This window comes from Rhizophagus irregularis, chromosome 31, assembly GCF_026210795.1.
Source record: "Rhizophagus irregularis chromosome 31, complete sequence".
Lineage (NCBI taxonomy): Eukaryota > Fungi > Glomeromycota > Glomeromycetes > Glomerales > Glomeraceae > Rhizophagus > Rhizophagus irregularis.
In genome coordinates, this window is record NC_089459.1 from 2877155 (window position 1) to 2901774 (window position 24620).

At 30.2% G+C, this 24620-nt stretch overlaps 10 protein-coding genes across 13 annotated transcripts; 4 read left to right on the top strand and 6 right to left on the bottom strand.

Moving 5' to 3' along the window:
- Positions 1–21: 21 nt before the first annotated feature.
- OCT59_022757 (uncharacterized protein) lies at positions 22–2510 on the top strand (the record flags this gene model as incomplete). Its single annotated transcript, XM_025315606.2, has 10 exons — positions 22–187; positions 258–391; positions 469–566; positions 655–1114; positions 1195–1434; positions 1672–1734; positions 1809–1876; positions 1965–2159; positions 2242–2349; positions 2420–2510. 10 exons carry the CDS (start codon positions 22–24, stop codon positions 2508–2510), a joined length of 1623 nt encoding a protein of 540 aa, XP_025182479.1.
- Positions 2511–2791: 281 nt separating this feature from the next.
- Positions 2792–4644, bottom strand: OCT59_022758 (uncharacterized protein). Its single transcript, XM_025325186.2, has 5 exons — positions 4365–4644; positions 4189–4287; positions 3985–4112; positions 3583–3919; positions 2792–3510 (listed from the first exon to the last, which is right to left on the bottom strand). Exons 1-5 carry the CDS (start codon positions 4566–4568, stop codon positions 2905–2907), a joined length of 1374 nt encoding a protein of 457 aa, XP_025182480.1. The 5' UTR covers positions 4569–4644; the 3' UTR covers positions 2792–2904.
- A 963-nt stretch (positions 4645–5607) lies between these two features.
- OCT59_022759 (uncharacterized protein) lies at positions 5608–8167 on the bottom strand. The gene is made up of 7 exons (XM_025315607.2): positions 7916–8167; positions 7406–7570; positions 7305–7318; positions 7162–7205; positions 6559–7053; positions 6444–6488; positions 5608–6341 (listed from the first exon to the last, which is right to left on the bottom strand). The coding sequence occupies exons 1-7, from the start codon at positions 7987–7989 to the stop codon at positions 6084–6086; spliced, it is 1095 nt and encodes a 364-aa protein (XP_025182481.1). The 5' UTR covers positions 7990–8167; the 3' UTR covers positions 5608–6083.
- Positions 8168–8385: 218 nt separating this feature from the next.
- On the bottom strand, positions 8386–9348 carry OCT59_022760 (uncharacterized protein). 2 transcript variants are annotated; one of them, XM_066144964.1, is made up of 4 exons: positions 9207–9347; positions 9072–9128; positions 8893–8982; positions 8386–8760 (listed from the first exon to the last, which is right to left on the bottom strand). In XM_066144964.1, the coding sequence occupies exons 1-4, from the start codon at positions 9309–9311 to the stop codon at positions 8506–8508; spliced, it is 507 nt and encodes a 168-aa protein (XP_066006376.1). In that variant the 5' UTR covers positions 9312–9347; the 3' UTR covers positions 8386–8505. The 2 variants fall into 2 exon arrangements, with proteins under 2 accessions (XP_066006376.1, XP_066006377.1); XM_066144965.1 differs by having other exon boundaries at positions 8386–8982; positions 9072–9348.
- Positions 9349–9523: 175 nt separating this feature from the next.
- OCT59_022761 (uncharacterized protein) lies at positions 9524–13965 on the bottom strand. The gene is made up of 18 exons (XM_025315609.2): positions 13723–13965; positions 13490–13647; positions 13367–13422; positions 13158–13298; positions 12945–13048; positions 12770–12859; positions 12554–12698; positions 12331–12469; positions 12074–12256; positions 11789–12009; positions 11646–11714; positions 11447–11572; positions 11322–11374; positions 11141–11247; positions 10799–11065; positions 10610–10730; positions 10119–10534; positions 9524–10041 (listed from the first exon to the last, which is right to left on the bottom strand). The coding sequence occupies exons 1-18, from the start codon at positions 13936–13938 to the stop codon at positions 9645–9647; spliced, it is 3009 nt and encodes a 1002-aa protein (XP_025182483.1). The 5' UTR covers positions 13939–13965; the 3' UTR covers positions 9524–9644.
- A 326-nt stretch (positions 13966–14291) lies between these two features.
- Positions 14292–15405, top strand: OCT59_022762. 2 transcript variants are annotated; one of them, XM_025315610.2, is made up of 3 exons: positions 14292–14445; positions 14521–14757; positions 14843–15405. In XM_025315610.2, exons 1-3 carry the CDS (start codon positions 14394–14396, stop codon positions 15076–15078), a joined length of 525 nt encoding a protein of 174 aa, XP_025182484.1. In that variant the 5' UTR covers positions 14292–14393; the 3' UTR covers positions 15079–15405. The 2 variants fall into 2 exon arrangements, with proteins under 2 accessions (XP_025182484.1, XP_066006378.1); XM_066144966.1 differs by lacking the exon at positions 14292–14445 and having other exon boundaries at positions 14489–14757.
- OCT59_022763 (uncharacterized protein) lies at positions 15175–16614 on the bottom strand. Its single transcript, XM_025309159.2, has 5 exons — positions 15951–16614; positions 15799–15886; positions 15626–15722; positions 15387–15552; positions 15175–15317 (listed from the first exon to the last, which is right to left on the bottom strand). Exons 1-4 carry the CDS (start codon positions 16493–16495, stop codon positions 15422–15424), a joined length of 861 nt encoding a protein of 286 aa, XP_025182485.2. The 5' UTR covers positions 16496–16614; the 3' UTR covers positions 15175–15317; positions 15387–15421.
- Positions 16409–18151, top strand: OCT59_022764 (uncharacterized protein). The gene is made up of 4 exons (XM_025315611.2): positions 16409–16883; positions 16972–17391; positions 17463–17730; positions 17810–18151. Exons 1-4 carry the CDS (start codon positions 16733–16735, stop codon positions 18015–18017), a joined length of 1047 nt encoding a protein of 348 aa, XP_025182487.1. The 5' UTR covers positions 16409–16732; the 3' UTR covers positions 18018–18151.
- Positions 18152–18156: 5 nt separating this feature from the next.
- On the bottom strand, positions 18157–19336 carry OCT59_022765. 2 transcript variants are annotated; one of them, XM_025315612.2, is made up of 3 exons: positions 19233–19336; positions 18862–18957; positions 18157–18790 (listed from the first exon to the last, which is right to left on the bottom strand). In XM_025315612.2, the coding sequence occupies exons 1-3, from the start codon at positions 19296–19298 to the stop codon at positions 18638–18640; spliced, it is 315 nt and encodes a 104-aa protein (XP_025182488.1). In that variant the 5' UTR covers positions 19299–19336; the 3' UTR covers positions 18157–18637. The 2 variants fall into 2 exon arrangements, with proteins under 2 accessions (XP_025182488.1, XP_066006379.1); XM_066144967.1 differs by lacking the exon at positions 19233–19336 and having other exon boundaries at positions 18159–18790; positions 18862–19168.
- A 137-nt stretch (positions 19337–19473) lies between these two features.
- OCT59_022766 (NADH dehydrogenase (ubiquinone) 78K chain precursor 5-prime end) lies at positions 19474–22044 on the top strand (the record flags this gene model as incomplete). The annotated part of the gene is made up of 5 exons (XM_025315613.2): positions 19474–19540; positions 19627–19775; positions 19854–21215; positions 21291–21590; positions 21653–22044. The coding sequence occupies 5 exons, from the start codon at positions 19474–19476 to the stop codon at positions 21938–21940; spliced, it is 2166 nt and encodes a 721-aa protein (XP_025182489.1). The 3' UTR covers positions 21941–22044.
- Positions 22045–24620: the final 2576 nt, after the last annotated feature.

A 24620-nucleotide genomic window follows, 5' to 3' on the forward strand; every position in this document is an offset into this window, starting at 1 on the left:
TTATTTTTAATCTGAAGCAAAATGGATTTGCATTCAGTTGTTAATAATCATTGGCTGGTGTCTTGGCCGTCAATAATGACAACACAGCCTTTAGCATTATTAATTCCTATTGCTTTTACAGTATGCGGCTTAATTTTTACTATAATAAATACTAAATATCGCAACGACACGGTAAAGAATGAAGATCGTAAGTCATTATTCCCATTTCTGTTTTATCCTAACTTTGTAAATTAACTATATTTATATTTTAAAAATAGTTGAGGTTCCTATAATTCAAAATAACACACAATATGTCGTTATCCGAAATAAACGACTTCGAATTGTACACATCATTAATGAACTTGGAGCAAAAGTTCCATTAGTCGTGTTTATTCACGGACTTGGTGGACAGGTTGGATAAGTTAATTTTATCATGTCATTTTAACTGATTACAAAAAAATCTTATAATATTTATATTTGAAATGAAAGGCGACACAATGGGAGAATCAAATCGAATATTTTTCATCAACTGCTAATATTTTAGCTGTTGATTTATTAGGCTGTGGAAAGAGTGAAGTAACAAACAGGTAATTTTCTTTGAAATTCTATAATAATATCTGTGTAACAAAATTCTACAATAAATTCTAACTATAATTATGTACATAATAATTAAAGATCGGAAGATTATACCACTGAATCTTTGGTGGATGATCTTGAAGATCTATTGAAGCGATATCCAAGTGAAAATACTGTATTGATATGCCACTCTTATGGATGTTGTCTTGGTACAAAATTGTATCATCGCGTAAAGCATACCATAAAAGCTCTTACGCTTATCTCAGTTAAAGCCAATGTAACCGAGAATGAAATGACAGAAACGCAAAAAATTCTTTCGTATCCTAATATTCTATTCGATATGTTTCGATATTATGATCGTTTTGGTGGAATTTACTCTACAAGTGTGGATCGAGTTTTACATAAAGATGCAAATAATGAAGTGAGGTCGAAACAATTAAAATGGAATAAACAATCAAAGACGATTGTATGGAAATATATGTTGTCTGGGATTAACTGGTTTAACCAAGCTGATATAAGCTCAATTGAGTGTCCAATATTACTTATGACTGGACAAGAGGTGTAATAAAATTTAAAGTTTTTTTTATTATTATTATGAGTAACTAATCTTCCTTTTATTTTTTAATTACAAATATTAAGGATAAAATTACCCCACCAGGTAATATGACCATTATTCAAGAATGGTGCAAATCACATTCCACTATTTTTTACATACCAGAATCAGGTCATAATGCTATGCTAGAAAAACCTGGTACGGTTAATCTTATCATTAACGATTTTCTTATTAAGAAATGTGGGTTGGAGACTTTGGATCCCGCATGGCAAATCCTTTTCAAGACTAAAGGTGAAAATAAATGGTCTATGAAGAACTTTCAAAAGGTGTGCTATCTCGGATTGATGGTTCGAGATGTCAAGAAGTCTTAACAATTAAGACCTATATACGTAGATTACGCGCAAGTTTTACTCTTCCATATAAGGAATTTTTGGTTTGACGCGTAATTTTTTTTTAGCGTTGAATTTTTTTCTTTTTTAGACTTATTTCTGTTTTAAACTATATCAAGACAAATATGTGATTTATCGCACTCCTCGTCACTCGTGTGGCAATTTAAATATTAGTGGAAACGGACGCCAATAATATCGGAACGAACTGTCGATAACACGAAATTCAGAGCTATGAAGGTTTGACAAAGAATTATAAATTTTCTCGTTTCTTATGGTTATACATTTATCAATGATCGCATTTACAATAAAAGGTTATGCGACAAAACGATGAAGAACATTGTCCAAAATCATTTATTGCTCGACATCCGGATATAGGATTGTAATAAAATTTAATAGTCTTGAAAGTTTCCAATCACTACATAATGTTATTCTTTCCTATTAATGCGTTTATTTGTGTATTCTACAAGTATTATTGATATAACAAAGGATCCGCCGCCTTATCGAACAAGCGATTTTGATAATTCTCATATTACATATATCAAACTAAGTACTGTTAGTAAGATACCACCATCGCGTGATGATATTCGGAGGTTTATTCAAGTTACAAAAGAAGCATGGAATAAGAAGCCGGATAAGCAGATTGCAGTACATTGTCATTACGGGTATGAATAAAATTATGAGATAGTTCGTACGATGACTTTTTTAACTATGATCATATCATTTTTTAATTTTATATATATATAGGTTTAATCGAACAGGATTTATGATTTGTTGTTATTTAATAGAAGAGTTACATTGTTCTGTATCTGACGCACTTCGGTGGTTCGAAGAAGCAAGGCCAGCAGGAATCAAGTACGTGTATTTTCCATTAAGAAGTCCTATATACGAAGAGCTAATGTATAAATTTTTTCCTTCACTTAAGACACCGACATTTCAGAGATGAACTTTATTTACGATATGAAGTTCAAAACAATAGTAACTTATATCATTCCGAATATTCGAATTCTGAATAACATTTTAATTACTTCAGAGGTTTGAATTAAATAGGTTTAATATTTTTCTTTTATACTTATTTATAATTATATAGATAAATTGCATTATTTTAATTTATAATTACAATATTTACCGTTTACATATTCGCATTTGTTTTTTTTTGGTTATATTCACTTAATTTTTATTTATACATATTTTTATCCTTGTTTTTTGTAGATTTGTTATATATCTGTATCTGATGATGTACTATAATATGTATTTTATACATATACATATATATATCTCATAACAATTTTAAATGTTTAACCTTTTAAATAAATAAAATGTCATATAATTTGATTTATTTATATATTGAAATTACTGAAGTACTGAAAAAAAAAATAATTTCGTGATAATAATATTATCATGTAAATTTTAATTTATATAATGATTGGATAAAGAATTCAAAGGATTCCTTGTTCTGTGTTCAGTAGCATTGCCATCATCAGGGGGACCTTCTTCTCCTTGCATCATAGCAGTAACTTCCATAACTCTAGATTGTCTAACTTGGACACCAGAACCGCTCACTCCACCTCCATTTATAGTCGTATTAATAATACCAACAACACTACTACCAACGCTATTATTATTATTAGAAATAGCACCAGTATTGCTGGATGATGATCCAACAGCAGAATTATTATTATTACTTGAAGAACGAGAAATTTCTTCTTCAGACAATTCTTCTTCAGATGGTAATTTTTCTTTTGTTTCCAATACTTTAGTATTATAACCTTGACAGTATGGACATTTATGATATAAGAAATGATATTTTACAGTACTACGTTTTTCACAATCATTACATAATATATGTGCGAAAAAATTGTCATATTCTGGTGGCATTTTCTGTTGGGCAACGATTGCATCAATCCTTCGGAAATAAGGGTCCATATTTCCAATAGATTTCCAACATGTTGGACATTGATATGCTGTTGTAACATATTCGTTGTAGCAATTGCTATGCATACTATGTCCACAAGGCTTCAATTAAAAAGAGAATTTTATCAATATTACAATAAAAAATATGTACTATAAATTCTTCATAGAACGTACCATAAAAATAGCTTGAGATATCGAGGTAAACAAATATTCACCGCAAATAACACAGTCACGCTCCAAATTTTTCTCAATGCATCGGTGAGAATCCCTTAAATTGATTTGTAAGCAACAATCACAAACATCACAATGAAAGTAATCAATTCCTAAACCTCGCCCAACGCGACAAATTTTGCAAGAATCACAATGATATATTTGTTTATTCGGTTGATCATCCCAGAATTTACATTCGTCACAGTAATATCTGGCTAATTCGCGTTCGCATTTGTTGCAAGATTTATTGACTGGTTGAATAGTTTGACAGTACATACACATCATATTTTTGGTTGCATGCCTAAAATAATTTAAAATAATGATTAAAAATACTTTTAGTCGATGTTAGTGTAGCTAATGACAAACCTGTCAATTTGATGATCACAAGCATCATCATGACAAAATCTACAAGTGAACCATCGGTTACAGCAATTCGATTGCAATTTTGCTCCTCTGCGATAATGCTTGCATCCTAATGTTTGAGAGCTTTCATTCTATATTTGAAATAGGTCGAATAATTATTTTTTAGGTCAAATCAGACTAAATTTCCAATTAAATATATATTCTCACATAAGTCTGTTTGAGATCTTCTTCAGTTGGTTCACTATTATTACTAGTGTTTGAGGCCGGCTTCTTTTCAAACTGTCTCCATTTAGAAGTCATTAAATCCTGTTAAGAATGAAAAAAAATAAAATTTAATAATCAATTAAGTTAAAAGGTTTCTTAAAAATAATTTTATCGCATACTTGAATTATATGAGCTTTCTCCTCTGGTTTAATGGATGTATCATTTTGAATTCCAAGAATTACTTTCCTAAGATCGTTTTGAAATTGTAGATCAACTTGAGGCGGTTGGCTTGATTGTTGCCCATTTCTCGTTATAAACTCGCCATCTTCATTTTCATTTTCTTCTTCAGCCTCAAAATCTATCCATTCTTCATTATCGAACATTGTACGGAAACTGTTTTCTATCAAAATACTTAATTAACAGTCAGGATAAACGAGATTGAAAAATTTTAAATAAACCAGCCATTTAATGTATGTGTGCCAGAAGTCTATTACTTAACAATCACGTGATTTTGTAGATTCTATATCATGTGATCTGGAATTCAGCCAATAAAAAACTGGAATTTCTTAAATTTTTTATTATAAACAAGATAAAACATAAGAAAAAGTAAATTTCAGCAATAAAATCACAACTACCATTTCATAAGAGTCATACCGTATTTTGCCGTTTTTGCGGGCCACAGTACCCCCCCATGCAACAAAAAAGAACTCCCATTTTCTACGATTTTATTATTTAAAATAATTTAATAACTGTACTAATAATAAAAACTCACGCAATGGTGTGGTGGAGAGGTATAACCGTATAAGGTCAAAACCTCTGAAATCTGTATCATACCCGGGGTACTGTGGCACTCATGTAACTCGAGTTGACTCGAGTTGAGCTCGCACTCGAGTTAGACTCGAGTCAACCGGGATCACGTGGTTGATAGTGCCGGCTGAACCCTATTTGCACTTTAACTTTGACTCAAATTAACTTGAGTTAACTCTCGAGTACTCTTCGAGTCAAAAAAATTCTTGACTCGTTTTACTCGAGTTGACTCATCCTAACTCGAGTCCAAGCTTCTACCCCCGTTATACGGTACATTGATAAAAAATTAAAAAAAATTACCATTTGGTTTATATTACGATAATTCAGGCTGGCATTATCACAATGTATGGAGTCAGCCCAAATTATCATAAGTTCTGGGCAACATTTTGTTTCAAATTTGAGCCGATTATATGAAAATCATCGGTAATTTGATAGAGTTTACCTCAAAGAATAAAGTTACCAGTTTATTTTTTCTAAATTGTATTTTTTTCAAGGAGTTAAAAGATTTTAAGTGTTACATTTTTATTGTCCAGTATAGACTTCCGGCACCATATTTTAATGGGAATTTTATTTTAATGGGAGTTTATTTTAATGGGAATTTTAGTTTTATTTTATTAGGAGTTTTATTTTTTTACGAATGATCAGCATGTTGCTCTCATAAATTATATTAATGTTCAAATTTGTGGATACTTAAATACATTTTCATTAAGATGATAACATTTATAACTTTTTTTTTTTAAAAAAAAGAATTAAACAATTATATATATAAGGTGGGAGAAAGAATCTCTAAAATCAAAAGAAACAACACTTAAAAGAATAATAATAAAAAATAAAAATAAAATAGAATAAAATAGAATAATTGAAAAAGTAATACAACTTGTATATAGTATAATGTATGAAATAAAATAAAATGAAAATAATTTATATCTAGACCAAAACAATAATATTATTAATGAAATAAAATAAAAATCTAGTCTAGTTCACATTTTGTTTTTCAACTTTTGTAGCCCTTTAAAGTATTTTAAATAAAATAAATACTCCAAAATTTCATCCATATTTAAAAATTATAAAATAAATAATTTGTATAAAAATTATTTTGTGCTAACGTATCTGCCTATAGCCGCAACAAACGATTCCTTATCCTTTTTATCATCCGAAAAGAAATAGTAAGGTTCCGATGATCGGAAATCCACTTTAAAGGAATTAAGTATCAATACTTCGGATTGCGCATCTGTTACGCCGGTTACTTGTCCATCAAGTTCAAGTTTGGAAATAGGAAGTTTATCAGTTTCATCCCGGAAAAGGTATAAAGTCTTTCCACGGAGTTCAAAGAACCGGCGCTTCCAAAACTGTTTGTTTTACAGGGATGTTTAATAAAAAATATGTATTAGATGTAAAATATAATATAATTACAACAAAATAATAATCTATTTATAAAAAAAAGTACGTACGTAAACTCCACCACCTTGAACTGTAATATAACCACTTAATGTAACCTATGAATAAATAAATATTCATCAATTTACAAGAAAAAACCAATTTTTATTGAATCAATTAAGTAATTACTTTTCCACTCTTTTCTAATTCTGCGAATTTAGATCTAAGTTCTTCGGTACGTTTTCGCTCTGCTTCTTCACGAGCTTTACGATCATTTTCTGCTTTGATCTTGGCTTCGGCAGCAGCTTTTTCTTTTCGTTCTTGTTCAAGAGCTTCATTTTTCTTTTTCTCGGCCTCTTCAAGTGCTCTTCTTTGAGCGGCCTCTCTTGCAACCTGTTCGGCTTTTCGTCTATCTGCAGCATCGCGTTCACCCTTTTCGCGGGACTGTCTTTCGGCTTCTTCTTGTGCGCGTCTTTCAGATTCTTGTCTATTGGCAGCTTCACCTAAATCCGCTTCTTGATTAGGTTTTGGAGAACTTGGTGATTGTGCGGTCGGACTAGGTGTGCTATTGAGACGTTTTTGTGTAGAAGGGGAATCAGCTGGGTCACCGAGTTTCAATCGATTACGAACATTTGTTTCCGTAAGATCATTTGGGGTGGAGGCGTTAATTTGAATTTGGTGTGCCTGCTTGACAATGAATGAAATTCATACACAATTGAATTTTAAGACACCGTGTAGTTCATAAGATTTAGAAATTACTTATTGCTTTAATAAACATAAATCGTACTTTACCTTAAATAAGGCACCAACGGCTCTGCCGTGGACCAAAGCGCGGGCTATATTAAACGAAAAAAATTAGCACTTATTGCTAAATTGATGTAAAAATTTAATCATATATTAAACACATTAAATAACTAAAAATTCCGTGTAAGCACCTCTTCGTACACCACTATTAATTTGATATGTCAAAATTAGTAAGAAAAAATGATAACAAATAATCATCCAAATCTTTTTCTTTTTTTTAATTAAACCGTACCTGACTTGTTCGCTCACATAGGTTAACAAGACGAATCTATTTTCGATTCTCAAAAACCCATAAAGAACTTCTTCCTTGAGATTATTGCGAAGCTCATCAAGACCTCCAGATCCTTTGGAATATAAAGAAATTTTGTCTCTTGTGTCATGATAACCGAGAATAAGCCTATTATATAAAAAAAATTTAATTGTTTAATAATCCGGTGTAAAAATTAGATCATTATTTGTCGATATACAACTTTCACTGTGTAAAACATTATGAAAAAAAGAATAAAACATCATTAACGAGCTTAACGAGCAAATTGTTCTAAGATTATGCTTGTTTGTTGGCAAACATTCTATTGCTAGCATTATGTAAAAGGAGTTTCGAACAAATTGTTCTCTGGTATTGACTATTTACAGAGTTCAATCTTAGTTCAAAGATAAATCCCAGCGCCACAAACATCTAATCTTTTAAGCAATATCTAAAATCCTAAATAAGTATAAGAGTAATGAGGGTTTAGGTCCCTACCAGTTAGTTTCCTGGCCACTGACGATCTCATCATATGCTTCAGTAATGGCCAGGTCACTTAAATCGCAGGACATTTTGTGTTATATATAAATTAAATAAAATAAAAACTTAAATAATTGAGGTTTTAACAAGTAAATAAGTAAAAAATATATATTCAAAGGAGTGAAAAAGTTTGCCTGCAAGAAAATGTAAGGAAAAAAAATAAAAACTAAATGTGTAAAGTAGAATAATTGGGTCGCTTTACGTGTTAACGTTACATAAAAATAGCATACGCTTGTAAATTTATATAAATTTGTGATTGTGCACAAAAAAATACTTTTATCAAATTTACACAACATCAGTACAGTATATCTTTAATTCAAAAACGCAACGCTCACACAGATTATGATTAATCTTTGATTCTCACTTGATCTACAAAAAAATGTGTTTGCTGCGGTGATCTTAACGACAATACAGGTTACATTGCTCTTGTCATTAGTGTAAAAATCGAATAAAAAGAGAATCGAAATTTATTAGATTAAATCAATAATTGTAGTTTAATATTGCAAAAAAAAAAAAAATTAAATAAATATCTAATTTATTATCGGAATTTAAGTTCTAACAATTTGGAATTGTTGAAACCGTAAAATGCGTTCTTCTACTTCACGCATTTTATCTTCGTACATTTGATTATGTTCAGCTTCAATACGTTCTTCTTCCTCCGTTCGTTGTCTAGCTTCGTTAAGTTCTTGTAATCTATATTTTTTACGACGTTTCTTAAGATAATTTTTTTTAGATTTTGTTGAAAATACAGGAATAGTGCGTGATTGTTGTTCCCAAGAATTTTTATTATTATAAGACGATTCCTTTGAATTTTTATTGGAATCAGAATATTTATTAACAGAAGAGGAGGAAGAAGAATGAATGTCAGAATAATTCAATGATAATGATTTCTTCGAGAGGGAAGATGAATCATTTTCTGGGGTAAAAGTATTCACATAATTACGAGTAATAAGGTCAATACGCTTCTCCCTATCCCATATATGTTGCCCAGTATCAACATCTTTAAAATAACGAACGCGATGGAACTATTGCGATGATAATATTTTAAAAACGTAAATTTACAATTTTTATTGTAAGTATTATTTATGCTATAAGTAAATATTAAGTAAAATACCGGTATCTCTTCGGATTCAAATTCTTCTCTGGTTGCTTCCATAATGCCCAAAAACCTCTTTTTATTTCATAAAGGATATGTTTGCCAACCATACAAAAGACAAAAAAACATTCATCACTCTAAGAAAACACCTACATCCTCATAGCCAATTACAAAGTTAGCCCCGGAAATACAATCTTGATCCCAAAGTAATCGTTCATAAATTTTATGGGCGGGCTTTAACCGTTGAACCTTTGACATTATTAAAATGGATATAAACTGCGTCCAGGATTTCAACGGGGAAGGCTTATTCTTTAATCGCAGTAAAACACTTATGTAGCACAGTTTATTTCCTCGTGTTACCATATTGGATCAGCAACCCGCATACAGAGTCAAGATTCGATATTATAATTTTAGATACCATTCGTTACCCTTACTTTTCATTATATAAAAAAAAAGTACATCTGCATATATGCTTGTATGCTTAGTATGTTAATGCTAATCAATTTCATTATTTTATTTAAAATTAATTGTTTTATTATTATTAAATATTCTAATTTATTTAAAAATATGATATCCTGCTGAATCTTGTCTTCACATATTCTCAATTTTCATCTTCTTTTTTCTTCCTCCATTAGTATTTTCTCTCTTATCTTTTTTATTATTATAGTTATTCTCTTCAATTATTTCATTATTATCAGTACTTGTATCATTGGATACACTTAATCCAGGTACAACTGGTTTGACTAATTCCAGTTTTAATTTTTGTCTCATGCCTCCTGCGCCACCTCCAACTAAATCTTCGTCTACGCTTACTTGAACTATAACTTTATCAAATAACTTGATACTTATTTTCTTACCATCTCCTGTAATACTATCTAAACTATTATCATGTGAATTGTAAATAATTAGGGATGTTGAATTTGACGCTGTTGTGTTTAGTTTTGTTTTTGAATTGTCTGATGAATATACAATTCCTTCGATACCATATCTACGATAAAATAAAAAAAAAATAATTAGCTTAAAATCATAAATAATAATTTAATAAAAAAGAAATATAGCTAATACTTTTGTACTAAGACAACGAATCCATTCTTTAGTACACGAGTGACGTATCCTTCGACTTGTTCGGTCTTTCCTTTAAAGAAAAGATTTGTATGCAATTCTACAGAGCTCCGAGCTGCCATTTGTGCCATTCTATGCCTATGATTTAATACATCACAAAGTTGTTCTATTTTTTTTTTATCAATAAGTTCACTACCATATACTTCATCATCATATATAGATGCAGCTAACATTCTATGTACAATTACGTCGGAATATCTTCGAATTGGCGACGTAAAGTGTGTATAAATCTCTGAAGCAAGTCCATAATGTCTATATTCATGCACTGAAAATGTGCCAGAACAAAAATAGGTGGCTTGCATCATACATCTTGTTGTTAATATTCTTAATAATTTGTTGAAATATGGATCTTCGGGTAACTTTAAGATAGAGAAATTTAGTCATAAAATAATAGTAATAATAATTTGATTTCTGTACCGACAAAGTTTACATACCACTGCTTCATCTAGTGAGTCTGCCAGAGCCTTCGATGTTTCATAATGTAACGTTAAACCAAAAGCAGAAATAGCTTTGTTTAAATTATCAAGCTTAAATGCAGTCGGAGGAGGATGCCGTCTAAAAACCATTTTATATATATTATTATCTTCAACTGTAAATACTAAAAATCGGTCGCATATAATTACCTTAATAGTGATGAGGCGGCAAACTTTTTATATATCTTTTCAGCTACTGATATATTAGCCAACAACATAAATTCCTCAACAAGTGCATTGGTTTCTCTCAATTCCTTCATTTCTACATCAATAGGATCTTGTGAATCAAAATCTAACTTATATCGAACTTCAGGACTTGCAAGTGTCAATGCACCACGTTCCATACGTCTTGCACGAAGTTTTTTAGCTAAATCATTTAAAACTCTAAGACCTTTTGTTAAATCATCCTGTAAGCGTCTATAACATTTTATTAGTGTTAATAACTTAAACGTGATTATGATGCAAATTAAATTAATCTAAAATTATCCCTACTGGTCATCAATACGAGCTTGAGCTTCTTCATATGTGAAAGATTCCTTTGATGAAATAATACTCTTAGTAAAAGTAACATTAACAATTTCTGCTTCAGGGCTCAATTCCTAAATAAAAAATTATAGAAATTATATTAATCTAATTACGAAATTTATGACTGAAGTTTAATTTTAATAATTACCCAAATACATGAAAATGCGAGTCTGTCAACTTTACTTTTAAGGGAGCATAAATCTGCAAATAAATAAATAAATAAATAAAATTAACAATAGATATTCAATGAATTTAATTATTTTATTTATTTACTTGTTCCTAATAATCCTGGCAACATATCAATACGCTTGTTAATCAAATAAACTGTTGTTCCACGTAAAGCGGCTTCTTCGTCTAGTGGAGTATTTGGTTTAACAAAATGTGTGACATCCGCAATATCTAGGAATAAAAAAATTTGTATTATTTACTGACATTCGATAAATCAAAAACCAGCAATTAAAGTTATACTAACGAACTCCAACTTCATAATTGTTGTTTGGCAATTGTCTCACATGTAAAGCGTCATCAATATCCGTACATCCTAATTATAATAAAAATGTAAGACGATCATTAATTTACTAAATTAAAATTATATAAATGGATATATCATCGTACCGGGAGGATCAATGCTACAGACATTCAAATGTCTTAAATCGGCTCGTCTTTGTAAATGTTCATCCTTAACTACCCATAAATCACCTTCAACGGGTAAACAATTCAGGACTTGTTGTGCAAATTCTTGATGTGGCACATCATGCTCCAAAAGTAAAACTTCTGTTTCAGTTAATTTATCACCCGCAGCGCCAAGAGCTTTAACAAAATGACCCATTGGAAATCTACATCACAGAGAAATTTAAATATTAATAATATAATTTTCGATTAAAGTATATAAATCCTTACATAGAATCCTTATGCCATGAATCGATGGCAACCAATATTCTTTGTCCCATAAGGTTTTGAGCCTGCCTAGTTCTTATATTTATTCTTGGTATTCGTCTATCTATAGGATAAACCGACACATTTTCAGACAAAGTCGATGTACTGGAACCTTTAACAGATTGTTTGTTAATGAATCCACAATATCTATAAATCAAAATATTAGTTAAGAGAGAAAATATATTAAATTTTTTTTCTTTTTTTTTGTCAAATTTACATACGGTCTCCAATTTTTTTTAATAATCCCAACTACTTTTCCAGTAGGCTGTGGTGCTTCGAATAGATCACTATCTGCTTCTTCAGATTGTTCTTTAGGTTTGCAATTCTCTTGCAATTCTTCGGCTAAATTCTTTTCTTCCTCTATTTATAAAAAGTAATTCAATATTAAGCGTGAAATCCTATACCGAAATTTTCATTATTATGATTAGATATCTTAGTATCAACCTTCTTCTACAATTACTGCTGTTGGAGCCCTAAGCCATTCAGATTTCGGAAATAGTTGAACAGCAACAATATCTCCTTGGATGGCTCTATTTAAATTTTTTCTTCCAAGTATCGTTATTTGAATATCACCATTTTGAATAGATCCCTATAAATATTTAAAATATTTAATAAAAGATAAATTTAAACAGTATAATATTTTGTCAAATCTGTAATAACCTCAAGATAATTGTGCATGCTTATATTCAAAGTTCCTTGATATAAAGTTTGATTCTTAATTCCATTTGTTATTTGTGAAGCGGAAAGATGCTAAATTAATTTTTTTTTTAAAAAAAAAATAAAATTTAGAAACTTTTTTTTTAAAAAAATAATGGGCTAAATAAAAAGTAGTTACCTCCTCATAGACGATTTTTTTGTCCTTATTATCAGAAATACGAACATTTCCGAGCATGTCAACCAATTCTGGAGTATCAATCATTCCTTCAACATATTCTCTAACTAATTAATTAACAAAGTTTAAAATTTTTAGAACTTCATAAAGGGCATGAAATGAAACTCCCAAGACCGAACTAATAAATAGTAATGAAATATATTCATGAATAAATACCTGAGTAAGCTAATAATCCATCCTGCTTAGCTCTTTGTATATTTTCTGCATCATCTGTTAAAAGAACAATCTCAAGAGATTTTCCTTTATCAGCAATTTGCTTAACATGAGTTGCATACCATTTAACAGCTGCCCTTATAGCTAATATCATAAGAATAAATTTAGTTTAAATTATTGTATTAAATAGTTAAAAAAAAATTAAAACAAACCTCGATCGTTTCTATCGTTTGGGGACTCTTCTTTTATACGTTCAATGAATGTATCCCTTGTATAAAATAAATTTTGTCAATATAATCAATTTAATATTATAAATAAAAAAATTTTGTACTTACCGATGATGTTCATTGGCGAACACGTAAAATTTTCGGTTTGGGTCATTTATCATTTTTTTCAGTCTATTATATACAGATAAGCTTAAATGTCGTAATTCTTCATAAACAGTTTGCAAAATAATAACATTTTGTAAAGCTGGATGCTCAATTATATCAATCTATTAAATATAAAAATAAGAGTGTGCGCATAGGTAAAAATCATCGTAAAAAAACCTTTCGGAAGTTGAACTTACTTGATTCATAAAAACATTCGTGTCAGGTATAATGTAATGAGGTTTTGTTACAAGTTTTGTTTTAGCTGGAATAGAACTTAATATTGGTTCAGTGTGAGAGCATATTGTGCAGCATTCAACTGAACACCAAATATCGTCTCGAAGATAGTGTTCTTTTACAGCTTTAAAAACTTTACCACCTCGACCGCGTTTGAGGTATGATTTATTATGAAGCATTATTTGATACAAGCACGAGGAAAGCTTAGATAAAACAACCCAAAAAAAATGAAAAATTTATTATTGATCGGCAATCAGAATCTGATTGGACATATGTTGTTATCAGTCAAAATTTCCACAAGAACGAATGAATCGATATACAATATATCAAAAACAAAAAGAAAATCTCCAATCAGTGTGAATAACTGAATAACTTATGATTAAGTTGAATGAAAACTTAAAAAAAACAAGTCCATTGAGACGAAAATCGAGACGATTCACATACGAAATACGCGGCAAAGTATGCTGCGCCTATCCAATTTGAGTGTAACTTATTTTGAATATAAATAATCTCCATACACGAAACATTGATAATTTTTTAACCCATAAATAACGGGTTAGACATATGTCAGTAGTTTATTTAGACCTAAAGTCTATATATTAGAACAAAAGAAAAGTGACTTTTTAGTCGTAAAATGGGACAAGCCGATTCACGGCCTTTACAAGATATGGTTGACAAAAGCAATTGTATGTTATTTAACGAATATACTTTAGCAATCATACTTTAACTATCAAAGAATCCTAACAAATTATCCATTCTAGTCACTTCAGAAGAGATCCAAAGACTTTATAAAAGGTTTATGAAACTTGACAAAGATAGGTCAGGTTCCATTGACCGAGAAGAATTTCTTTCGATTCCACAGATTGCAAATAACCCTTTAGCGTCAAGGATGATTGCTATATTTGATGAAGATGGTGGCGGGGATGTAGATTTTAAAGAATTCATTTCTGGTTTAAGTGCTTTCAGCGCGAAAGGAAATAAAATTGAAAAATTGCGTTGTAAGTTTTGTTTCCTATTCTATAAAAAAAAACAGATCTCAAAATAACCGAAAATGATTATTTATTTTTTTTTTATTACATATAGTTGCATTTAAAGTTTATGATATGGATAGGGATGGATTTATTTCTAATGGAGAATTGTTTCTTGTTCTAAAAATGATGGTTGGAAATAACCTTAAAGACAATCAACTCCAACAAATTGTTGATAAAACTATCATGGAAGCTGATAAAGACATGGATGGAAAAATTTCCTTTGAGGAGTTTTGTTCAATAGTGGAGTCTACTGATATTGCAAAAAGCTTAACTTTAACTGATTTCTAGCAGAAAGAATAAGAAATATATATATAATATTAATTACATATTTATGTAGCATTCTGTGGTTTTGCTATTATACATATAATATATAAATAATTTATTCAGTCTCCCATTTCGTAAATCCAACTTTATTATTTATATTCAAAAAAAAATATATATATATATTATTTCTTTTTTGAATTAATGTCCAAATTACTATTTTTGTTACTGATAAAACAGTTTGGAGCTAAATCTTTCTAATTTAACTTAAAAACTAAAGGTTTTAATTAAAAATGATAAATTTCTAAATTCAAATTAATAAAAGCAATACATACCTCATCTGTCATCATTTAACCCACCTGCATTTTTGTTATTTAGTAAATAATCTCTTCTGGTAATTATGGGTTAATTTTGTCTCTTTTTTGTATCTCCGATATGCTTCGCGTAAGTGTTCTGGTGAGAGAGAGCCTGTTTCCCCCCATTCTTGTCTAACATCAAGAGCTTTAATTTATAAAATCAAAAGAAAATTAATAAAGAAAATATTTAGACTAATTTTTACACATTATATAAATACCTTTTTCGACAATTTCGCCCACGAATACTTTTGCGAAGCCGGCGACAACTATTGACATGTTATGTGAACATGGATGTCCAAGTATTTGCCCAACCATCTAATTAATAATAATAAAAATTTGAAAATGAACTGATATACCATAATATTATTTAAGAAAAAAAATATATAATCACTCTTTTAACATTTGGTTTGCTCAACGCTGAACGTCTGTAAACTTCATATCGTTTCAATTGTTCTTCAGAGAAGTTATCCAATAACATCCTAAAAAAAAAATTAGTTAATATTATTTTAAAAAATTCCCATATGTATTTTTTTATTCCCCTACTTAAGTTCCTCTTTGGATCTTGTTTGACTCCATTCAGTATTTGCAGTTCCACCTAATTCTTCATCAGCATCTTCTTCCTCCTCACCTTCTTTATTATTATCATTTACTTTGCTGCCTCCTTCAATAAGATCATTATCATGTAGTATATATTGATCAAGTTCTGAAGCAGGTGTAGGAGGTATGGAAAAATAAGCATCGCGAGGTGTAGAAGGTGAAGTACTTGACGCTGGTGTTGTAGCCGTTCCGGTAAAAGAATCTCTTTGTAAACTCAATTTACGACCACCACTAACACCAGTTCCAGTACCACTTCCTCTTCCTCTACCTCGTGCGGAACTCCCTCTTGTGGAGCCCCCACGTGAGCCAACTCCGCCTCTTCCAGTTTTTGGAGTAGAAGCAGCACTAGCTCCACCACGTTTACCACCTCTACCTGTTGCATTGATAGGCGTTGAATATGATTTAGTCACTTTTGGTCTTTTTGAGGTACCCGCTGTCGAAGCAGAATTTTTTCTTGATATGGTGAATTCTGGTGCTTGACGTTGATCCATTTTTTTTTTAATAAGATATTTTTTTAAGATATTTTTATTAAAAAAATAATATTTTAAGTAGAGTTTGTTAATTTGTTATTATGCATAGAAGTCGCAAAGACGATTATCCCGCACAATCCAATCGGTCCAATTAATTTACCCGTTCTAATTTAAGGTTTCTGATTATCTCATCTTTACAAGTAATTTAAAGGTAGTTAGTATAGAATAATTATCGAATAATTATCGTAAGAACCAAAAATGAGACCCATGAAACCCATCATAAACGTAGTTAGCTTATTTTTAATTTTAGTACTATTATTAATTAGTTTCCCTAAAGAACTTGGAGAAGTTCCAGAACAGGATATTGCGCGTTGGACTCGGTATCCAGCGTGGCATCCTGAAATTATTGGTTTGTAAAAATGTTTTTTTTGATTTAAACCTCAAGCCTTTCATATACTAAAACATTCTTTCAATAAATTTTATTCTGAAATGTATAGGTTATAATTATGAAATATCTGATTCCTTAGTTTTATTGGCAATTGTGCTTACAATTGGTTCTTCTTATTTTGGATTAAAGTGGTCAACTGAACCACCGAAACAACAAAAATATATTTCATATCTTTATAAAGATGGAACAGCAATACCAACAACAGGATTTATTCTTTTATTGTCTTTTTATATATCACTAACAGGAATGGCTGAAATTACTTATTGGTTATTTGATGTTGGTAAATTATGGAGTGTTACAGGTTCTTTACACAATGTATTGGAAGTTGCAATTTTACTTTTACTACATAATGGAGGAAAACTAAAATCAAATTTAACTTTTGCCTGGTTGGGAGGATATATTTTATTGGTAACTATATTAAGTATGAAATTATCATGGCCTTATGATGGGATTTGGTTTAAAATTCAAGGTAAATCTATGAATTTATTCTTAATTTATTCATACCGGATTCTTTTGTTAACACTTTTCTTTACAATCTAGGTCTTTGTACAGACTATGCTGTAATTATTCAGTTTATTCGTATTTATTTCTCAACGCGTAAAAATCTCCGTGAAGCAAATGATGAACAACTTCCATTAAATACTGATGAGCAAGTTATTCTTTCTACCTCGACGAATAAAATATCTTATGATGAATTTTTTCCAGATAGCGTTTCTCATCCAGATCAACTTATATTATTGATTTTAGGTTCAATTGCACATTTAATTGGTAATATCGCGAATAGTATTTGGATACGAAGTACTTTAGCGTAAGCTTGATTTTTCTTTTTTTATTTTTTATTCTCCGAAACGCATACATATATTAATGTGATTCTTCCAAATTGTTAGGTTTCAAATATTTCAATTAAGCTATGTTGTAACTTGGCCTTTATATGCTTACTATATATATGTTGATACTCATTGTGCTGGTATGTTTCAACAAAAACGTATTTACTTACCTGACACTAGACGTTGGAAAGTCATATGTGTTATAATTTCGACTTTTATTTTAAGTATTGGTTCGGTTAGATTTGCAATATTTGTACAAAGTTTGTAATCTACCTTATTTATAAATTCAAAAACAAAATAAAATAGACAACCGAAAAAAAATACTCGTGATCAAAAATCCAGCGTTTAATATTACAATCTTAAATGATTGGAAAATAAGAATAAAAATAACTTTTTTTCTTCAAATTTTGGTTGCATGTGACTTTATTTGAAAGTCACGGAATTTATAAAACTTTTTTTTATTAATTTTTATGAGCAATGTAATGTAAACCAGATAATTAAATTGGTTCAGCCTTAAACGGAAATTACTAATGCAATCAAAACCCTAATAATTATACTAAAACCCGAATCTCATCATACCCAATCCTCGATGTACAGTATTGGAATTTGATGGACATTAAACTCATCGATGAAAGGCATTTGATTTATCGTTAAATATAACAAATTGAATTTGAAGTTTAGAAAATAAAATAATATATTTAAACAAATATCAGTAAAATGCGCTTACTATTAATAAGTATTTAGGATAAATGTGATATGTGCACTCGTTATAGAGTCTTAATATTAATAATAATTAAATCTTACCCTCACGTTCAATACTGAACACTTTCTTATATAACCCCATCAATAAAAGCTTTGCTGCAATCAGCTTCAGTCAAATATTATAATTTACTGACCACCAAACCACCCTCCACCACCAGATCGACTACCGAGATTCTGTTGTGCTTGAGCCGCCATGTTTTGATTATATTCTGCAAATCTTTGTCCTACTCTTTCATTATGTTTTAAAAATTTATCGGTACATCGTTGAATACACGTTTCCTACAATGTTTTAGTTTTAATAAAAGTATTAGATTAATATGACATTAAAGTGTTGATTAGATATAATTTACCTCTTTTGTTGTTAACGTTTTCGAAGTGAAATCATTAATACAATCATTAAAACATCTATCAACCAAGTTTGAATAAAACTTCATAAAATCTCTCATCTAAAATAATTTTATTATAATATTATTTTAAATTAATAAATATGAAATATTTTAAGCAACGTTGTACTCAGTCGTGCATAAATAATGTATACTGTTCAAATAATGTTTAAAAGATTTAACAATTTTTTTATATTTCAAATTTAGTTCATTATGTAAATTTTAGATAAAAATGTTCGAAAGGTAGTATTAAGAAAAAACCAAAATAAAAAAAATAAAAATGACAATTGTATCATATTAAATAAACATTTAAATTAACAACAGTAAAAAATAAAAACCTGCTTCTGTTCAAGTAATTTCAAAATATGCGCTCTTTCAGCATCATTGTAATGTGAATAGTCCATATTAACCCGAAAAAACAATTTTTTTTAGACTTTTTTTTATCATAAATTTTTATCATGAATTAAAAGGTAACACAGATAATCAGTTCACTAAAAATGTGTGTAACCCAAAGCCATACGTATTAGTAGTATACACAAGTTACAACCCAATAATTTCGAATTTCTCGCATATTATCAAATGTCGAAAATTCTTTCCAATTCAACTCTCACAAGAAGATTCGGCCCCCTCGTACACAGAACCATAGGTATAGCTCATAGTAATATTGATGCCTTACAAATTCTGGTGAACACTACATTAATCTTAACTGGTTCAATTTTTTTTTTTTTTAAGGAGTTCGTGCTTTCAACTTAAGTACGCCTAGAAAACAAGAAATTGAAGTATTTGTAGATAACAATCCTGTTACGATAGAACAAGGAAGTGCTGTAATTCAAGCATGCGAAAAGGCTGGCTATACAATACCTCGCTTCTGCTATCACGAGGTCTGTTAAACTATCCAAGTTAATTGACTTATCAAAATAAGAGATTTCAAAACTTATTTGAATTTGGATCAAAATTAGCGGTTATCTGTTGCCGGTAATTGCCGAATGTGTCTTGTTGAATTGGAAAGGTCACCAAAACCTATCGCTTCTTGCGCAATGCCTGTTATGCCTGGAATGAAAATAAAAACTGATACACCACTTGTGAAAAAGGCACGTGAAGGTGTAATGGAATTTTTATTAGCTAATCACCCTTTAGATTGTCCAATTTGTGATCAAGGTGGGGAATGTGATTTGCAAGACCAAGCCGTACGTTATGGTAGTGATCGAGGTAGATTTCATGAAATTGCCGGAAAACGTGCAGTTGAAGATAAAGATTTTGGACCTTTAGTTAAAACGAGTATGAATAGATGTATTCATTGTACTCGCTGTGTTAGATTCGCGAATGAAGTTGCAGGAGTTCCAGATTTAGGTACAACTGGAAGAGGCAGCGAAATGCAAATTAGTACCTATATTGAACGTACATTAAATTCAGAAATGTCTTCAAATATCATTGATTTATGCCCTGTTGGTGCATTAACTGCAAAACCATATGCTTTTTCATATCGACCATGGGAACTTAAAACAACAGAATCGATTGATGTTTTAGATGCTATTGGTAGTAATATTAGAGTAGATTCAAGAGGAGTGGAGGTTATGCGAATCTTGCCTAAATTAAACGAAGAAGTGAATGAAGAATGGATTTCTGATAAAACCCGATTTGCTTTTGATGGGTTAAAGAGGCAGAGACTTACTATGCCCTTAGTTCGTCAAGCTGGTAAATTTGTAGCTGTTACATGGGAACAGGCCCTATTACATGTTGCTAACGAAATTCATAAGGTTAAAGGTTCTGAAGCAAAAGCAATTGCCGGTCAGCTTGTAGACACTGAAAGTTTAGTTGCTCTTAAGGATCTATTTAATCGCATTGGTTCAGATAATTTTGCCATGGATACTGCTAATGGATCTCAAGTACCTGCTCATGGTGCTGATTTTAGGTCAAATTACCTTTTGAACAATAAGATTATTGGTGTTGACAAAGCTGATGTATTGTTATTAGTGGGCACTAATCCACGTCATGAAGGCCCTATACTCAATACTAGGATTTTTAAGAGTTATGTTCATAATGGTTTGGATGTTGGATTAATAGGCCATGCTGTCGATACTACTTATGAATATGATCACGTTGGTACTAATAGCGAAGCACTTGAAAGTATACTAAATGAAAGTCATCCATTCTCTAAAAAGATTGCTGAAGCCAAGAGACCAATGGTTATAGTTGGTAGTGGTGTCCTAGATAATCCTGATTCCGAATACGTGTTTTCTACAGTATCCAAAATAGCAAAAAAACATGAGAATTTGTTCTTCCAAGACGACGATTGGAATGGATACAACGTATTACAAAGGGTTAGTATATCGTTACATATCGTATTAAAAATAAATTAATATTAATATTCATATTTGTTTGCAATATATTGATAGTCTGCAAGTCGAGCTGCAGCTTATGATGTAGGATTTATTCCATCTGCAGAAACTTCAAAAATCACACCTAAGTTCCTTTATTTATTGGGCGCGGATGAAATTACTCCGCAAGATATACCAAAAAATGCATTTGTAGTTTACCAGGGACATCATGGTGATACTGGTGCACATTATGCTGATGTAATCCTTCCTGGAGCTGCTTATACAGAAAAGAGTGTTACATATGTAAACACTGAGGGTCGATCACAGTTGACACGGGCAGCGGTCCCACCTCCAGGTGCTGCACGTGAGGATTGGAAGGTAATTATTATTATTATTATTATTATTCTAATCTTTATTTAACAAAAATGTACATTTATTAGATCATCCGGGCCTTATCGGAGGTAGCTGGTATTACATTACCATATGATAATATATATTCACTTCGCAATCGTATGAATGATATTGCTCCACATCTTACACGATATGATCTTGTTGAAAATGTGATTAATCCTGGATTAGGTCTTACACAACTAATGAATAAAACCATAAAATCAACAGGAGCTATATTCAAGTCTGTGATCCAAGATTATTATATGACTGATAGTATTTCACGGTCTAGTCAAACAATGGCCAAGTGCTCTGCTGCTTTTACAGATAATGGGAAATAGAAACTGATGTTTAAAAAAATAGACATCACAATATTACTTATCACATTATGAAATTATTTATGGATTTATTGTATAAATAAAAAAAAATGAGTTTTAAATAGTAAAAACTTTACTATTGCCTTCCATTATTGATAGTATTAATTAACTATACTATATTAATTCTTAACAAGGTGGGTTATACAGATAATAAATCAGTGACCAAATTATCAAATACTATACTTTTACATTGTATAATAACCTTTTTATTTATATTATTGAGCCGTAATACTAAGAACGCCTTAACTGTTAAAGTACTTTAATTTTGAATTAATAGAAATTATCTAAGTTAATATATCTTTTTTATTTTTAAAAAATCCAGCAACTTTACCCACGATTTGGCCAAATTTTCGACATTCAGTTACATTTTGTTTTATCCATTTAGGCAATTTTTGTCTAATCTGATTATTAGTGTTAAATCTTTTATCAATTAATATTATAGTAGCATAATCTTTTTGATGACGTATTGCTCGACCTATAAATTTTAAAAGAATTATAAATTACATTCAATTTAAAATATGGGTGTCATATTTAAAAAAATTACCTATGGATTGATTTACCGCTTTCATACACAAATTCTGATAATATTCTTTGCCATGTTGTGAAGGATTAGATGATTTTTCACCTGCCGAACTTTCTCCAATCTGATTCATAAACTTCATTTTTTCACTTAATCCAACTGAAGTTAAATTTGCAAATGGTAATCCAATCATTATTACTCCTCTGTTATTAACAATATTATGTGAATTCAAAAAGAACTAAAGAACAAATTTAAGATAATTTTAATTAACAAAATAGTCACCTTCCTAGCCTATCTGAAAAATTTATTCCTTCGCTCACTTTGCCACCTACAACACAAAGTAATATTGCTCCATCTTTGTTATTAGAAGAATGAATATGTAAATCATATTCATTTAAAACTTTATCAACCAATCGCGTTTCGCGTGGCTCTCGAAAAATCTGAAAATAAATACATTATTATATGAACTGATACAAATTCAAATGTTGAATATAAATATAATACCATTTTATATTTCCTTATTCTTTCCAAAATCCCATTTTGTTCCCACCGTTTATATACTTGTTCTAAGTACGCATAAGATGTAAAGAAACATACAACACCGTCAGGTATTATATTACAAAGATTTACAATAGTTTGACCTAATTCATCAATCTTTTTTTTTAAAGAAAAAAAAAATAGAATTATGTGACTTAAACATGTCAAACGTAACAGTTCAATACAAAATCTACCAATTTAATATCACCGCGCCGCTCAAAAGTAAATTCAAGAGTCCCTCCCATAGGACCTTCTGACAGTGTTAAGGTCAATAAATTTTCAGGTGGTATAATATGTCCACATGAAAATTTACTTAATCTTTGTGGTGGGAGATATGGAATTAATTGTCCTATTAAATCATCGGTCTTTTGTTAAGTTAAAAAGGGAAATTTAAAAATAAAACTCAAAAAAAGCCAAATGATTGGGCTAAGCTAAATAAAACTTTAACTAACAGGTTCCATAGTACCACCAGCCAAGATAACGCTTCTCGCATCTTCCACTATATCCTTAAATTGATTCGAAGGGTTTAATAATAAATACTTGATAATAGGTACATACTTTGTTGTTGTACCTCCTCGTTTTCCTTCAACAGAAACACTTATTTGTTGGAACCCAAGAATAACGCGTCCATCTTGATTGCCATTTGTTAATGACATAAAGAATGCTTCAATTTGGCTTAAAGATGGAAGAGTTGATGAATTCTTTTCGTCTATAATATTTAAATAGATATGATAATATAAACATAATTCAATATTGAATAAATTTTAACTCAATAATTACAGCTTGTTTGCTGCGCTTGATGAATTTCAACACCTGTTCTTGATTCAATTTTATCAATAAATCCATTCAGCTACATAATGTAAAATGAGGAATTAATTAAAAAGTTCATAGCTTAAATAAGACTATACTAGTAAAAATTTACCTTTCTAGCAATCTGACTTTTTTTCAAATAATTTTCTATTTTAAATAAATTTAGATCCCCAATCTTCAATAAATGTAAAAAATCATTGACAGATTTAATATAATATATTTCTTCTTTATCTTTTCCTTTCTCTTCGCACTTTTTCTCAAATGATGTTAAACATTTTATTAAAGCATCCAACAACGACAAAATTTGCTGAATATACATTATATTCTTTCCCAACAGTCGTTTTTTATAACGATCAAGATACGCATTTAATTGTGAGTGCACTTTCACTATTTGCGGTAAATCAATTTGAACAGTGTGAACTGAAGTTACTGTGTCAACGAGATTATGAGCTTCGTCAATAATGACAATATTATTTTTAAGTGAAATGCCCATTGATTCTCGTGAAGATTTTTGAAGTAATAGATTATATGGAAGAATAACAATCTGTAATTTCACAATATAAATTAAATTCAAACGAAAATATAATATTAAGGATGTAGTAAAGACTTCATTACCTGACACTGTCTAATACTTTTTCGGGTACCGTAATATGAACATGCATTTAATTTACGACCTATATCAACTAATTCTTCAATATCACGTACCGAAGCCTGTATTCAACATAAATTGGTTCAATGTACTATCATGAATAACCTTTAAGAAAATAAAACGTGCAA